General features: G+C 40.9%; 1 protein-coding gene across 3 annotated transcripts in view; it reads left to right on the top strand.

The window, feature by feature from the left end:
- LOC148105865 (protein NLRC3-like) overlaps window positions 1–17,237 on the top strand; it is a 232,103-nt gene that overhangs the window by 56,759 nt on the left and 158,107 nt on the right. Inside the window, exons 10-11 of one of the 3 annotated variants that reach the window (XM_087838912.1) lie at window positions 12,892–13,068; window positions 15,223–15,399. The exons of 1 other annotated variant lie outside the window; for it this stretch is intronic. In XM_087838912.1, coding sequence (XP_087695038.1) covers window positions 12,892–13,068; window positions 15,223–15,399 — 354 coding nt within the window. The remainder of the gene's footprint in view (window positions 1–12,891; window positions 13,069–15,222; window positions 15,400–17,237) is intronic. One more of the 3 variants, XM_087838913.1, reaches the window with a different exon arrangement.

Raw genomic sequence — 17,237 nt, 5'->3', positions numbered from 1 at the left:
CTGGATCATTTATAGGGCAAGGTCCACAGGGATCCTAGCTGACCTCATAGCAGCCATGTTACTTTAAATATAAAAATTAAAAAAAAACATGAGAAAGGACAATGTTTGAAATGCACAGGAAACTATAAACAGGGCTGCACATAAATGGTTCGCAGGTGCGCATTTGCTGTCAAAATAAAAGACGCTCACCAGATAAGAAGTTGGAACACTCGTTTGTGTACATTAGATGTTCTGGAGGAGGACAGACATTTGTTCAGAACTCTTAAAGATGTCGAAGAAGCAAGCTCTGTAAGCAATTACTTTGGTGTTCCCCCACCACAAAAGAAGCGCGTATTCTCTGAATTTCCGGGAATACTTTTATTTTGACAGCAAATGCGCACCTGCAGACCACTTATGTGCAGCCCTGACTATAAATCATGTATGTTACTGTGTAAAAATAAATTCTTGATCCATCAGAAGTGTAAGTGGGACGGTCAGAGTTGCTAAGAATGAAAGTTTCATAGAAGATTCTACAGGAACTGCTTGGGGTCATTTTTGACCCCACTAGTGGAAGAGTGGGGTAGTGATATAAAAACTGCATTTTTTTTTTTTAAATTAATGAAAAAAATTAATAAAATTGCAAATGGCCTCATGTTACAAACATGTTTTATGAGAAATACCTGGAATATGAATATATTACAACTTTGCATTTTAAAGATTTTGAAGAAAACCAAACGTGGGGTCATTTTTGACGTGTTGATATAAGGGTTAAATGTAGAAAAAAAAACAAAGGGTCCGGCTTTATTTCCTTCTCCTGTATCTTCTCAAAGTATTTCTATTGAAACTGTGGCCTCGTACACATACCTCGGTATTGTGATTGATGACAGTCGTTCCTATAAGCCACACATTGAACATCTAATAAAGACACTGAGGCTGAAGTTGGGCTTCTCTTCCAGGAACAGATCATGTTTCACAGGAAAAAGCTTGTTGCTGCCACCTTTTTTTTACCTGCCCTGGATTACAGTGACATGATTTATATGAATGACTCTGCTCGCTCTCTTCATCTGTTGGATTTTGTCCATCATGGGGCATTAAGATTTATAACTGTCTGTAAACCTTTAACACACCACTGTACTCTGTGTTCTCTGGTTAACTGGTCCTCATTGGTCTTACACAGGATGGTCCATTGTATCATTTTATCTATAAATCTGTTCCTGGTTTACTGCCTCCTATTTATCAGAGTACATGTTAGGCAAACAGTTTAGTCATAGCCTGCAGTCTCAGGACATCATTACATTCACTGTTCCATCAGTTCATGCAGAGCTTGGGAAGAAGGCGTTCTCCTTTACTGCTCCGTCTTCATGGAAAACATAACCGAAGGATTTAAGGCTCTCAGTTGATTTCACTTGCAGACTTCAAAAGACGTACACATGTTTTTGTGAAACCATCTCTGGGAACTTGTTCTCGTTTTTAATGTGACTGAGTACATTACACAAACTTTTCTTTCATTGTTGTAATTTGAATATGTTTGTCTGGAACAGGTCTCTCTTGTAAATGAGACATTGAGTCTCAATGAGCCGACCTGTATAAATAAAGCTTCAATTACAAAGTCCTTTGTTTAAAAGTTCCTTCAGCTGCCAGTGGGAGGTGCTGTGGCTCTATCGGTTGCTGAGCCTTTATATTGTTCGTTAGAAACTACAAATATAATGGCTCACTGTATTTCAAAGTCAGAGAAACTTTATTAATCCAGGAGGGAAACTGAGTTGTCATAGCAGCAAATATACAAGAAACAACAAGCACTCATATAAAGTGAGTGTAGAAACAGAGTTATGATGGATAAATATTCAGATAAATAGAGAAATATAGGTATAAATATACATACCAGTCTAAAAAGGACAAGTTTCAATAAACCTTGGACACACACAATTAACAGGAGTAACATCCCCCACTAATCTGCCTGTTAAACCTAACTAACTCAGCCTATTCTTCCGTACATACTGGCGATGGGTATTTATGTACCTCCATACCGTCAGCTGTGAGGAAGACAAACTGTCTTAAACACAAAATGCGGCGGTACTCCCAAGCCAATGGCTTCAGCCACCTGATGCACAATAACTGGAAAGCAAATCAGTACAACGCCTAATGCAGGTGAAACTGCTGAAACCTAACAGGGGAGTAAGACTCCTGATTGAAACCAGCTGTGTGAAGCCACAGGCTTACTCTAAAAGGCAACAGCGAACCATAAAACTCTCACCAATAAAACTATATATAAATAATCCAATAAAACCTACAAACTCTTCTGTTGACAAGTTGTTGTGGCTCCTCCAGCAAATGGCTGCAGCAGGCTAAACATGAGGACGCTGATGACGACAACAATAAACACATGAGATGCACTTCTGCACTATTTGCTCCTTTAATTCCACATGTTACTGTCCACTATACAAATCAGCACATCAAACTATTAAACAAATGCACAGACTGCACAAACACAATCACTGCAACTCACAAAGAATTACACCAATTACTACACCAAACTACAACATCGGCCTATGGCATCAATTAGTGCATAAAACAAACATCAAGTTACAGTCAAAAATGCATCAAAATGACTCAAGCTGGGGTCAACAGGTTTCCTCTCATGCTCACCCGACCTTTCTGCTCATCAGGTGCGGTGAACAGGTGAGTGCAACCACATTTATCACCTAACACGCCCACGAGTCACGTCCCACACCCGTGCACCAATACAAGGTGTGCATTTAAACCAACCCTCTTAATCCAAAACAAAAAGGAACAACTCATATGGCTCCTACACTTGTGCTCAAGAACTCAGTCCTATATTTTAGGTTATTCTGAATAAATCGTTCATGCCCTCTCTTTGGAAAGAAGCTGTTGTGGTTCCTGGTCCTAAATCTAGTCGCCCAAAAGTTCTAAACGACTTCAGGCCTGCTGCCCTCACCTCAGTCTTTGAAAAAATCATCAGAAATGTGATTATGGAAGACACTGAACTTCAGCTTGATTCAATGCAGATTGCACATAAGCCCAATAGAGGAGTGGAGGACGCACTGTTGATTCTACTTAACCTGATTGTCAAACATGTAGAGAGTAAAGGACTTCAGTTCATCGATTTCTCGTCTGCTTTCAATAACACAGCCCCAGATTTGAATCAAAAGACTTTTAGAACAGTTTGAAATCCGGACAAACCTGAGCAAGTGCAGTCATATAAATATCTTGGGGCCATTGAGTCTGTTTTATCATGAGAATGATGCAGGACAAAGTCTTATAAAAGACCTATTATTTTTCTGTAAAGCAAATTTACCTAAAAGTAAAGTAACCTTGATATGTCAGGATGTAGATGTCCCACCCAAAAACGTCATCCAGCCCTGAAACATCGGTACTGTTCAAGGCAGCATTGCTGTCCACACGTCCATCAGAGTGTTAGAGGTGGCTGTCACGGATGTTGCAGTCTGCTCTCTGTTTCCATGAAACAACCACACTTGAAATGATCATTAAAGCTACCTGTACTAAAGGAAGCTGAGAACATGGCAGATGTGGGACTGACTGTGATCAGACTGTGACGATTGTTCTTGAGCAGATCTACAGGTCAGCTGTTCCACATCATGTTTCTAGGATGGAGCCGTTTGGAATAATGCCGCCCTCTGCTGGACAGATATCATGTTGTCCCTGAGTCCTTCTGATCCTCAGCACTTTCTATCAGGAGACAACGCACCCAGGTCCCATTTGACGTTGTTCACTTGATGTTCTGAAGCCCAGTACGGACCTTAACACGGGCTCCATTTGGACATATTAGATTAACTGTTTTTTAAGACCAGTTTCTTAAATTACATGACGGTGTGATTTTTATTTTATGCTTTTAGTGCAGAGAGAGTCTCTGTGGAGGTTGGATGTTCTCCCCGTGTTTGTGTGGGTCCTCTCAGGGGACTCTGGCTTCCTCCCACAGTTCACAGACATTCAGGTAGTGGGGTTAGGTTAACTGGTGAATAAGTGTGAGCGTGAACGGTCGTCTGTCTCCTCACCCTGTGTTAGCTGGGATCCACTCCAGCTCGTACATGCCCGTCAGGCACCATCCTCATACCTGTTCTGGAAAATCCAGTCCTGGAAGACACAGCTCACCTGGAATCTGTGTTCATGTTATAAAATGTTACATTTCATTAGAAGTTGGTTGTATTCCAGTTTTATGTTGCAGTTTTCACTTTTGAAAGGGAAGGTTAGTCCAGCTCAGTCAGATGCTGAATGCTCTCTTTCAGTACGTTGTATTAAACGATGACTCAGCAGACGACACATTGTAGCCATGTTAAAAATCATGCAACAGACCCTTGGTCACGATGTCATTGTGGGGATGTCTAAAGGCTGGGTTCCTTCTAATAACCGTAACAAGTGTTTATGGCGCTCCTTGTGATGCTGGGTAAAAGTTCAGCCTCTGAAGACCTCGACGTGTTTGAAGTTATCGACAGGGTGCAAGGTCCACTTCAAAGGTGTTCTATGTTCTATGTTGGTCAGGTTAATCAAAATGGAAACTGTTGAACGTTTCAGACGTTTACACATTAACGAACGTGGTCCAGCACTAAACATCGTAAAGCCTTTAGTTTTTGGAGAGAGGATGCTGCCATCAGATTCAAAATGGGCTAATATTTTTCTTTAAATGTTTCATTTTCTCACTTTGTTTAAAATACTGGTTTATAGGATTTGCAAATGATTACATTCTGTTCTTAATCATATTTAACACAGCGGATCAAATGTAGGGAAGTGGGTGTTATATTCAGATTGTGGGATAAATTTAGGAAATGTAAAACTTTTGATGTTAATGTTGTTTATTTGCAGGATTTAAAAATAAATGTGTTTACTGTTTGAAACTCATACTTGGCCTTCTACTCTTCATGGCTGCTTAACCAAGCTAACAGGGTGGACAGTCTGAGGAGCTGGGAAAGAAAAGTGTCTGAACTGCTTTAAGTTTCTTGAAGACATTTTATCCAAGAAGTTTCTTCAGTTCTGAGAGCGACTGGTGGAGAATCCCAGGTTTAGGTCCTGTGTGAGTGTCCCCCTAAGAGGGTCATGGACTCCCTATTGATCCTCTGCCTAATCACATGAGCCAAGGTGTGAAAACGGGTGTAGGTCACAATCCGCTAAGGGCTGTATCCCAATTCAGGGTCTGCAGCCTTAAAGGCCGCATTTTAAGGCCGATTACGTCACAGCGACGCGACGAAGGCTGTCCCAATTCAAAGGCTGCTCGAAATGCGGCCTTCAAATGCGTCCTTCATTTCCCTGAATTTTAAGGACGTGGCAGTGTAGACTTCATGACCCAACATATCCCAGACTCCATAGCGCGGCGGTGGGTGTGGATAATTTTGCCGCAAAATACGGCAGAAGAGGGGGGGCCCAAGAGAAAACTTTTAAAGTACTGAATATTATGTCACTTATTTATGTGCAAATGTTTAATAATGAAGAACATTAAAACATTACTGTTGGCCACATGTCGGCAAAGTTATGTGACATTAGGGATGTTTGTACTTTCAGTGTTTACTTATTTACTTAAATATTACACAAAGATAACTGGATTAAATCCAAAATGAATTTTCTGAATGATAAATTAATTTAGTAAGAGAACAAAATCTGTCTAAACCTACATAAATAATTGCCCACTTCACTTAATAACTACAATCAAGTGTTTGCAGCAACTGCCAGTGAGTCTTTTCATTACTCCTCTTCTCCAAACTGTTTGACTTCAGCCACACTTGAGGGCTGGTGAGCTATGTGTCACGATCCTGGGTTTTATGACCCAGTGTTTTGAGTTTAGTTTATTCGGATGTTTATATGATTAAGCTCATGAGTTGTTCTAGTTCTTTGTTATTAGATTCCCCTTGTGTCTTCCAACCCATGTAAGTCTCCCCTGCTCTTCATGTGTTTCATGTCTGCATCTCATTATGTTTCCTATTTTATTTTGAAGAGATCTTGTGTTTTTATATTATGGATTATGTTTTGAGTCCTTTGTTGTGCTGTTTCTTGTTTCCCTAGATTTCAGTTATGGTTATCAAAGGTTTAGTTCTTTGGCTTTGTAATATGGCTTCCCTGTGTTCAATGTTGTGTCTACTGTGACCTTTTTGTACCATGGTCCCTATGTTCTGTCTCAGTTGCTGTTAAGTTTGCATATTTAGAGTTCAGTCAGTGTGTTTCCTGTTTTACTTTGAAGGTGCATGTCTCATGTGAGTGTTTCTAGTTTTGCTTCCCTTGTCTCGTCCAGCCTGATTACTCCCAGCTGTGCTCTCCTTCTGTGTCTCATTCCCTCGTTATCCCTCTGTGTATTTAAGCCCTGTGTTTCGCTTTGTCAGTGTCGTAGTCTCCCTCATGGCTGTGTTTCCCTGTGTGTTAGTTATCCATGTCCTAGTTTAGTTATATTTTTCGGTCCATTCTGCAATAAAGCAGCTTTTTGAGTTTAATTTTGTTGTCGTGAGTTTTGCGTTTGGGTCCTTCTCCTGCCTGTACACAGCCGAAACATGACAACCTCTGCCGAGCACATGGAGGGCTGTGCGGTCCCCCAAAGAAACCACCCTCATGGAGTCAGTATCTGACCATTTGAACAGACGTGCATATTTGTGGCCTGCTGGAGGTCATTTTGCACAGCTCTGGCCTTTCTTTCCTACCCCACAGTACCTTTCCTTATCTTTTGTTTTCTACTCTTTTACTTAGTCTTTGATCAGGGTTGTCTTTCTAGATAATTAATTTCATTTGTTCTGGGGCGAGTCACTCAAACAGATATGATTAACTTTTTATTTTACCAAACATAACATCAATGATGACACAATCAGTCTTCATCAGAAGTGCTCAAATCACTCTCAGCGGCATGGTCTGGAATGTCCTCCTCCTCCTCCGAGTCCATTTCCAGGAGTGGTTGGTGGCTGAGGATTCTCTTGTACACGTCGTTTACTTTGACCATTTCAGCTTTCAGTTCACTTTGTTTTTTTAAACCAGGCTATGGAGTCCTTTCTGTGCATCCTCCGACATGCCAACAAGGGAGGCTGTAAAAAGAACAAAACTATTAAATATAAGTCAAACAAACAAACAAACAAACAAACAAACCTCATAAACACAAGGAATTAGGATCATGTAATTAAACTTTTTTTAAGGGAGAAGGCAGTGTTAGCTAGCAACCCAAATATAGGTAAAAGATCCAGTAAGACTTTAGCATCTGCTCTTATTTTCAATCAATTCATCACCAAATGTATAAATAAATAAAAGATGTGCTTACAGTCTGAGGAGATTGTCCCCAACACCACAGATCGCATTCACAACACTGTCCAGTGATGCTGCATCTCCCTGCAAAGGATCATCTCCTCCTCTCTCAGGCGCCTCACAACCATCACCTTCTCAAAGACCTTTCTCTTTGTCCGGAGGTCAGCAGCAGCTACAGTTTAACAACATCAGATGGGAAAACATAGTAGCACATTATGATTCAAGAACAAAACATTCAACTGCTGCTCAGATACTGGGAGTTTGTTTAAAAAGGATATTTAGAAATCAAGAGCTTACGTTCACTTGTGCTCTGCCAGGGCCAAACGTCGGTCTGGATGAGGGCATCACTGGATACGATTTGCTTTGTTGGTTCAGCGAGCTTGTTGTAGTCGTCAACAGCAGCCGCCAAGCGTTTCTTTTCATCTACGATGACCTTGTGAATTCTGTGTCGCCTCTTGTTGCTATCTGTAAATAATCATAAAAAATTCACACCTTCACATAATGCATATATTTACATTTTAATCTACACTCATCCATTTGTTTGTTAGAACAAATCACATCCAGCTTAAACAAACCTGATCTGATTTTATTCTGTTTACAAAGTAGCTGTACAAGCTGTGCAAACTGAGCATCAAACGGTCCATTTCAAAGAAACTGTGACACCATTTTGTCTGTAAAGACTTTGTGTTTGCACTCTGATGATGACGACAAGCTCCTCTATTCGTGCCTGCAACGCTCCAAGGCTGCCATCAGTTTGATCCGTTTCTAAGTGAGAGGAATATTAATCAGAATACAGGATGAGTAACAGTCACCAAACTACAGTGGACTCTGTAATCACTGACTTGATGATATTCATTATAAGACATCTGGAGCCTTCATGTGCTGCATTATCATGAGATAACAAGTATGTTGGTGTTCAGGTTTATAAAACCAACTAGTACGACATCACTTCAACCCAGGTCCAATCCAATTTGATCAAACGCAACAACTCTGCCATCAATTGTGCTTTTACAAGGCTTATTTTTCATTGTTTGTTGACACTGTCAGAAAGATCTTAATTCTAAGTTCTTTAATGAGGCCATGGTGGGTCCTGTTGTTATACACGAGTGCATTATATTGAGACTCACCTTCAGCCCATTGCTGCACATCGGCCACCCATTGCTGCAGTGTGTTGACATCCACACCCAGCTCATTTCTGCTCGCATTCAGGCTCTCCACTTGTTCTCTAAGGATCCTTATGATCTAAGAATACATTAATAAATGTCATTCATATTGACATTTTTAGAGTACTGGTGTTTTTCCCCCCATACCACACACATTAAAATGGGTGTTGAAAAAATGACCTTTAGATATCTCTGGCTCAAAGTGCGGCCCAGTTGTTCCACTTTCCTTTTGTTCCAGCCCAAAGCCAGGAGGCTCAGCATCAATGTTCCCTCTAAGCTGTGCACGTGCGCAATTGCACACTGCTGGCACGGTCTCTGCGCACAGAAAATCTGTGTTGCGCATAAAAAAAATCTAACCTGAATTGAAATTAAAATTAATAGGGGAGACCGGGGATAGTTGTAACATTTTTGACATTTCTGTCTGTAAATGGGAGTTCTTTTAAGGTAGTGGATTCAAAATGTAATGCAAAGTATTTACATGTCTCAGCTATTAAATAGTGCAGCTATTTTCTCTGCAGCACAATTACCCATTGCATGGTATGGTCTCAAACACAAAGAGTGAAATGTTACAATTAACCCCAGAGTCTGGGTTAGTTGTAACATATCCTGGGGTGAAATCTAACACAATGAAAAAAGGGTACTAACAAAACATTACCATGCAATCTTTGTTTATTCAACACATGAATGCACTTAGAGCATTTTATGTAACTGTGTGTGTGTGTGTGTGTGTGTGTGTGTGTGTGTGTGTGTGTGTGTGTGTGTGACAGAATGCAGAAATCGAGCTTTTGAACATATTCCAACCCCCCAAAAAAGACAAATTATGGAATTTTCTGTAACTGAATATTTCATTAATTTTGGTTGGTCTTCCTTGAGTTTGGCCTCATTGGCTCAGTGGGCATTATAACCTACAACTCTTGCACCAATTTTGAACATAACAATGAAGCTGAAAAAAATGTAATTGTTCACCAGCATCGCAATTCCATTACTTTTTTCCATGGCTTACCTTGGTGTGGTTTGCAAAGTGCTTCAGAAAGATGAGGAAATCTGTTTCTTGCACCCATCCTGATTTGTTTCCACTACCAATACTTCCTACTGGTCCATCTCTGACACAGTGGTCTGCATAATGTATGTGTGGGAACACAAACAGTGGAGGAATTGTGTTGCCAATGGCATTAACCGCATATACAAAAGCGACTAGTGAACCTCTCTCTGCTGATGTCGTTGCCCCAACTTGTTTAATATAAGTTAAAGTAATAGTGTGGTAAGTTGTAACATCTGCATTATTGTTACAACTAACCCAGACTGTTGCTGTTACAACTGACCCAGACTCCTATAGCCATGAACTAGCTAACATTACAGCCAACGGCTAAAATATTAGCACTAAAGACCTACACAGAATATATCCCCATAGACATACAAATAACATAATTTAAGTTTGATGAGTTTAACTGCAAAGCAGATAATGCTATTAGAAATTGAAATAAAGTAGAAAAACTTACTTTTTGGCATACAAATTACGTTTTTTCATGTTAAATTGTCTGTGTTTGACAAAATGTGCTGATTTTTCACATGTGATAGCAGAACTGAGTTGGGCATGCACAGGATGAGTCACATCATTTGAAACTTAGCCCTGATTGGAGAAATTGGAAGTGTTACAACTGACCCACGTTACAACTATCCCCGGTCTCCCCTACTTTAACAATTCTGTTTTGCAGTGTTAGTCAGTAAGTGACTGGCTGCTCCCGTATGGGATTAGAACGATGCCTCCTTATCCCATAGTCCAGCCAATGATGAGATTTACAATCGTATATATGCAGCTAATCAACGTCATTGACAGGCTATGGCAGCGTCCTTATGTGCCGACACCGGTGTTTTAGCGAGCAAAGCGGCGTGGCTGATGTGGAGTGAAGCCACGTTAATGACAACGTGTACAACCATTGGAGATGTGAGCAGGACAGACGGAACAACTGACGGAAAAAGTGTGGACTTTATACCAGTTTTTAAATTGTGTTGATCGGCCACGTAAAACCAGAGTTATGATAAAAATATCTGCAGTGTTTGTTTTTCTTCCTTAATACTGTCGTTGTTTATATTTACTGCGGGAAGAAACGCTAAAAACTGCGTTTTATAAGAAAATAGGCTCGAAAGCCTGTGAGCAAAAACAAACTTCACCCCCTCTCCCTTTCCTATTCGTCCAAAAAAGTACCATGTCGTCCAATCAAAAATGATATAGCAACGTGGCATCTTGTTGTTAAGAAATGGGGGGAAGTTTTAGGAGTGACGGCGGTGTCTTGAGATGTGAGAGATTTAAGACGTTTAGCGCAAATCTTGTGTAGTTTTGTTGTGTGTCAGAACAATGAGGCGACTGCTGAATGTTACAGGTGTTACAGCAGTGATACATCTGCTGTTGTCAGATCTGCAGGTATCAGGCTGTTGTTCTCCTTTATCTCATAGTGGACAGAAATTATTTTTTGGAGTGGCACAAATAATTTGTGTGTCATCAGATTTGATGCAGAACAGCTGATTGTTCTGTAAATAGTTTGAAATGTTTATTTAAAAACGCCTTGGCTGCATTTAAAAAAAATAGCTGCAAAAAACGTTGTTGTTTGCCAAACTGAGTTACTTTTTTGAATAAGTATGCTCATGCTCATAATACAAGTCAGAGCTTTATAAAAAAAGAAATTATGACCTGCAGGATTCAGGGATGAAGCTTCTGTGTGCTGGACTGGAGAGTCCAAACTGTCGACTGGAGACTCTGAGGTGAGTTCACTGACTGCAGCTGTTGTTGTTTTTCTATATTTCAGGTCTTTGATTGATGTTTGAAACTTTCTTTAGTTCCTAAATGTTCAGGATGTGTCTGAAGACAAATGTGAAGAAGTTTGAGTGCTTTCAGAAATGTTGTCTTTCCAGAGGACTGAACAACAGTTTTTCCTTTTGGCTCCAAATAGAAGTGACAGACTTGAGCAGGGTTCATTTAACGGCTGACAGAAGTGGAGTGGTGACGGGGAGATGTTTGACAGGACAGTGTTTCAGCCTCCACAGGTTCATGTTGTGCTCCATCAGTCAGTGAAGATGAAGTCAGTGCTGATGAGGCTGTAGAGTGTGTGAGGGATGTGAATGAGGATGATGAAGATCTGATGATAGCAGATAAAAACAGGCTGCAGAGACTTTGAGCCATACAGGGCACACAGTGTGTGTACAGAACAGCTGAAATCATTATGGAGGCCTCACTGGAATATGGAAGCATCACAGTACAGCTTCAGTGAAGCATTAACGTCTCTGATATGAGATGAGAAATGAAGCAGCCAGAGCTCTTTCATGAGTGGAAATCCACTGTGACTGTGAGCTGCTGCTACAGCCTCCAGATTAGCCAGCAGCTCATCCTGCTCAACATTTTCTCACCAACTTTAATGGAAGTGTAATTTTTTCAGCTGGAGTGATGGTCAGGGTGGCCTCCCTCTCCTCTTCTTCTCCTCTTCCTCTTTCATTTGTAAAGCCACTTCTGCTGCTTTCATTCATTTGGAAGTCCTGTAGCTGAGTTTGGGAGAGACTAACAGCCTCGGCAGCAGAGGGGAGAAAGGCTGTAACACCACCACTTTACTCTGTTCTACCTGTCACATCATTTTATCAGGAAACAAATATGCTCATGTTTTTTCTATGTTTGTCTTGAAGATGTAAGAAGATCACATGGTGCTTTTTATTATTGTGTTGGTTTGTTTCCTGTCTCTTGGATGGAGCCCAGCTGTGCGTGGCCCCTGGGCCTGTGGTCAGAGTGTGTGCTGGATAATCCGGCCCAGGATGAGGCCAAACTGACATGGGATGAAATGTCTGTCACATAATTGAGCTTAGTGTAGTTTCATTTCTACACAATTTAAAAACAACCAAAACTTTGTTCTGTCTTTTCTATGTTATACTGTAGACTTTCTTTGATACTGTGTCCACAAGGAGCAGCTTTTACTTTGAAGGGGAGGCGTCTCTTTTTCCTCTTCAGGTTGGATGATGGAAGCAAATTAGTGTGTGATGTTCTTTCAGTGTTGCACTTTGTAGACGCTCCCTTATCACTGGTCTCACAGCCAGCTGCACATAGAGACCAGTGTTGTTAGTCCAGGTCAGAAGATGACTTGTTGGAATGAAAATGAGCTTGTAGTTTGTCTGCTTTAATAATGTGACTGGAAAAAGGTGTTGGACTTCAAATATGTCCATTTCTTTCACACTTCACCTTTAAAAGTGAAGCCTTGTGGTTCCTGGAAGGAAAAACACGACTTTTTCAAGTGTTTTTCCTGTTTTTATGATAAATGTACGACTTTAATGTGAAACATTCAGAGATTTTTCTCTTGTTGTGTTTGTTTGAAGCTGCTTCCTGTTGGCTTCAGCTGTTTGGAGTTTCCATTTTCTAAACTTCTGCATTCTGAACCTTCTTCAGCTCTGAACAGATGATGAAACACTGAATGATTTCAAGCTCACACTTTGTCTAATAAACTTACATCGTTCATTCTTTATACAGATTGGAGAACTGTGGTTTGTCAGAGATCAGCTGTGATTATCTGGCAGCAGCGCTGAAGTCCAACCCCTCCCATCTGAGAGAGCTGGACTTGAGCTACAACGACAACCTGCAGGATTCAGGAGTGAAGCATCTGTGTGGTTTTCTGGAGAGTCCAGGATGTGGACTTGAAACTCTGAGGTCAGTCAGCATGTTTTAGTTGTGCTGAGATCAATATGATGTGAAAGTTGTGCTGACACTAAACTGCAGACATCAGGCTGATATTATACTGATCCACACTGAGGATCTTCATGGTAAAGTCTGTTTTCTTCTTCTCTGGTTTAGTCCATTGACTGCAGCAGAACAATGTTCACATTTCAGACAGTGATACTCAACGTATGGCCCGCGGCCCACACGCGGCCTGCCCACCTTTCCTGATTCAGAGAGAGGGGACCCTGATTAACTGTGTAGTGTTCTTCCTCACAGTTCTAAGTATCAGACACAACAATGAATAATCCACAGCTGACTGTCTTTAGCAGGTCAAAGGTCACGGCACACAGCAGACAGTGGGAAATATTATAATTGTGATCATTTATCAGCACATATCCATATGTATAAAAACAAAGCTGACACTGTGAGACTTGATCAGAGGTGTGATCATCACAGCAGAGGCCTTTGTGTCAAAGTCACTGATGATCAAACAGAAACACATGAAGCAGATTTTCCTGTTCTGGCTTTTTATAGCAGATAACCTTCAAAATATTCTGCAGTCGATCAAAAACTGAAGCAAACCATGAATCAACATGTGAACATGACCTGATGCTGCTGAAGTGAAGCAAAGTTACAGAGGTTTGATTACAGACACAGCGGAGAGTTTGTAATCTGTCATCATTTTAAAAGGTTTCAATTTCTTCAGTATTGAACAGCAGAAATGAGGCTTTGTTTTCGGAGGCCGACAGCAGTGAACACAACAGCAGACTGGTGCGTAATAAGCAGTGAATAATGCAGAAAACAGATTTTTGAAGGTAAACTGTTCTTGAAGTACACTGAGAGAGAGAGCTGTGCAGGAAGTAAACGTCAAAGTCAGAGAGAATTCATGACGATGTTCATCAAACGTAAAGCGTAGTTTCGATCTTCTTTTGATGGTGGTTCAGTCAGTTTTGGTTGGAGACAGATGAAACCTGCAGCTTCAGGATCTGTGAGCTGTCCACTTTCAGCCCCGACGGCGTGTCCGTGTACATGCCGTCGAGTGAACGATCCACGCTCTGTGTTTCCATCTTTGTGTGTTTAGCTGCTCTCATTTACTGTTTTATCTGTTTGGTTGTTGTTGAAATACTTTTGGGAGCTTTAACCTGAGATTCTGGCAAAATACATTTATATTAAAAATCGATTCAGGATTGAATGAATCAACATCGCTTTATTCAAATTAAAACCATTTAAATAGGAAAATCCATTTTTTTACACCCGTCTCTAATGCTGAGTAATGTCAGCTGGTCCATGTGCAGCTGGCTGTGAGGCTCAGGGAGCGTCTACAAAGTGCAACACTGAAAGAACATCATCCATAAATATTGAGTAATAACTGGACTCTCATACAGCGAGACTCAAATGCCTTTAAACATCAGCTTATCCTGCTGATCCAAGTCCAACACTGAGTTTGTAAAAAGATGTTTGTCAATCATTTTGTTTGGTTTCTGAGGAAAAAGATTCAATAACTTGCTGCTAATACACAACATTTCATCATATTTCCTCATAACCCTCTTTTGTCTGACCATTTGATCCCATTTGAATTTGCAATAAAGGATCCACAGAGTTTGGTGACAATAATGAGAGAAGATGTTTGTGTGAAAGTGCTGGAAGCAAATTAGTGTGTGATGTTCTTTCAGTGTTGCACTTTGTAGACACTCCCTGAGCACTGGTCTCACAGCCAGCTGCACATAGAGACCAGTGTTGTTAGTCCAGGTCAGAAGATGACTTGTTGGAATGAAAATGAGCTTGTAGTTTGTCTGCTTTAATAATGTGACTGGAAATAGGTGTTGGACTTCAAATATGTCCATTTCTTTCACACTTCACCTTTAAAAGTGAAGCCTTGTGGTTCCTGGAAGGAAAAACACGACTTTTTCAAGTCTTTGTCCTGTTTTTATGATAAATGTACGACTTTAATGTGAAACATTCAGAGTTTTTTCTCTTCTTGTGTTTGTTTGAAGCTGCTTCCTGTTGACTTCAGCTGTTTGGAGTTTCCATTTTCTAAACTTCTACATTCTGAAGCTTCTTCAGCTCTGAACAGATGATGAAACACTGAATGATTTCAAGCTCACACTTTGTCTACTAAACTTACATCTTTCATTCTTTATACAGATTGAGGAACTGTCGTTTGTCAGAGATCAGCTGTGATTATCTGGCAGCAGCGCTGAAGTCCAACCCCTCCCATCTGAGACAGCTGGTGCTGAGTAAGAACTACAAGCTGCAGGATTCAGGAGTGAAGCATCTGTGTGGTTTCCTGGAGAGTCCAGGATGTGGACTTGAAACTCTGAGGTCAGTCAGCATGTTTTAGTTGTGCTGACATGAATATGATGTGAAAGTTGTGCTGACACTAAACTGCAGACATCAGGCTGATATTATACTGATCCACACTGAGGATCTTCATGGTAAAGTCTGTTTTCTTCTTCTCTGGTTTAGTCCATTGACTGCAGCAGAACAATGTTCACATTTCAAACCTTCAAAGAAGAAGAAAAATCCTCCACTTTATAATTCACTGTGAAACTCTCCAAGTCTTCATTCCACCTTAAAGTCTGTCTGACACTGAAATCCAAAATAAAATGTGCGTTTGCTTTACAGACAGCAGTCCAACACAAACATACACACATCATCCAAAACACAGTCCAACATCCAAATCTCCTCCACTGCCAGCATGAATGATGGGAAAGAGAAGGAGGAACACTCTGACATTCAGGGTTAGAATGAGTTTCATAAAGCAGACTGTGAAGATCAAAGCTGCATTAGAAAGCTTACATGAATGAATGAGTGGACAGAAGTGGACAGAGATCATCTGAAGCACTTCAAAGGCTTTAAATCAGCACATTTCTCTTTATTCTTTATCAACTCTGTTAGTTTCTCTCAGTTTTCTGTGGAATGAAGCTAACAGCAGGCTAATAAGATGCTGACCAATAGGTTTCTATTAAAGGTTGTAATTTGTGTATGAAAAAGTGCTTTGGCTCAGCAGGGATCAGCTTACAGGTAGAATACAGCTGCTGGATGGGATTAGCATGTCATAGCTATCTACCAAACTGCTAACTGGGGAATTTCAGGCCATCTATGGATCTGTGTATTCAGCTTAGGCTCACAGGGCTGGAGCCTGTGCCCTAGCTGTCATAGTGCAAGAGGCGTGGTCCACTTGCACAGGTGAGCAGTCCATAACAGGGCCAACAGAGAGAGACAGAGAAGCACTCTCTCACATCCACATCTACAGCCAAAAAGGAAGCACCAAGAACCTGAGCAGCATTTCATTGGACTGTGGGAGAACATCCAACCTCCACAGAAAGGCCAAAAAGCTTCAACCTGCAACCTTCTTGCTTTAAGGCACTAGTGCTAACAACTTTACCCCATTTCATCCCAAATCCTGCATCTTCCTGTTTCTGACTCCAGGCCAGCTCCACTAACACTTTCTCATCAGACACTGCCATCGAGTGGAGGAAGTCTTAGTTCCATTTGAAGCTTCAGATTATATTTAGTTCCTTTACAAAGAGGTGGAGGTGGTGGGGCCACAGCACCATCATCACTGAGTGCCATAGGACACTTAACCTTTGTTTCCATATGCTGGGAACTTCCTGTTGTTCCAAGAAAGACTGGAAAATGTGTGAAAATCTCCCAGTCACTTCCTCACAGCACACTTCATCATCATTTCCCTCCCACAGCATCAGGACCAGGGCTTTTTCTCTATTTGATCCCACTGAGAGATTTCCACACAAACACACATTCATCTTTGCTCCTTGTTCTGCATCCCCACCATGGACTTCATTCCTTTCCAAGCCAGCCTTGAGTGTCCTTTATTCAGCTCATCCTCTGCTTTACTTTTACACCTGATTTTAGCTGCTTTATCTCTTTTTCAACAAGTTTCTGTTCCTCAATCTTTTTCTTCTCTCCCTCATAACAAGACAGCTTCTTCTGCCTGAGAACATGTTGGAGTCATTTACTAATCCAGGGCTGCTTATTGGGGAAAATACTTCCTGTTTTCAAAGTAATCCCCATTTTTCCCAGAATGAAATGTCAGTAGAAATTGATCATCTAAGTGAGAACATGAGCCTTTAAAAAGTCCCAGTGGGTGCAGTCAAAGCAGTCCCTCAGTCCCAGTATAGAGTCTTTGGTCCAGACTG

The sequence above is a fragment of the Neolamprologus brichardi genome, chromosome 3, assembly GCF_056152115.1.
Source record: "Neolamprologus brichardi isolate AB-2024 chromosome 3, ASM5615211v1, whole genome shotgun sequence".
Classification (NCBI taxonomy): Eukaryota; Metazoa; Chordata; class Actinopteri; order Cichliformes; family Cichlidae; genus Neolamprologus; species Neolamprologus brichardi.
This window is presented reverse-complemented; position numbering and strand designations above follow the sequence as displayed.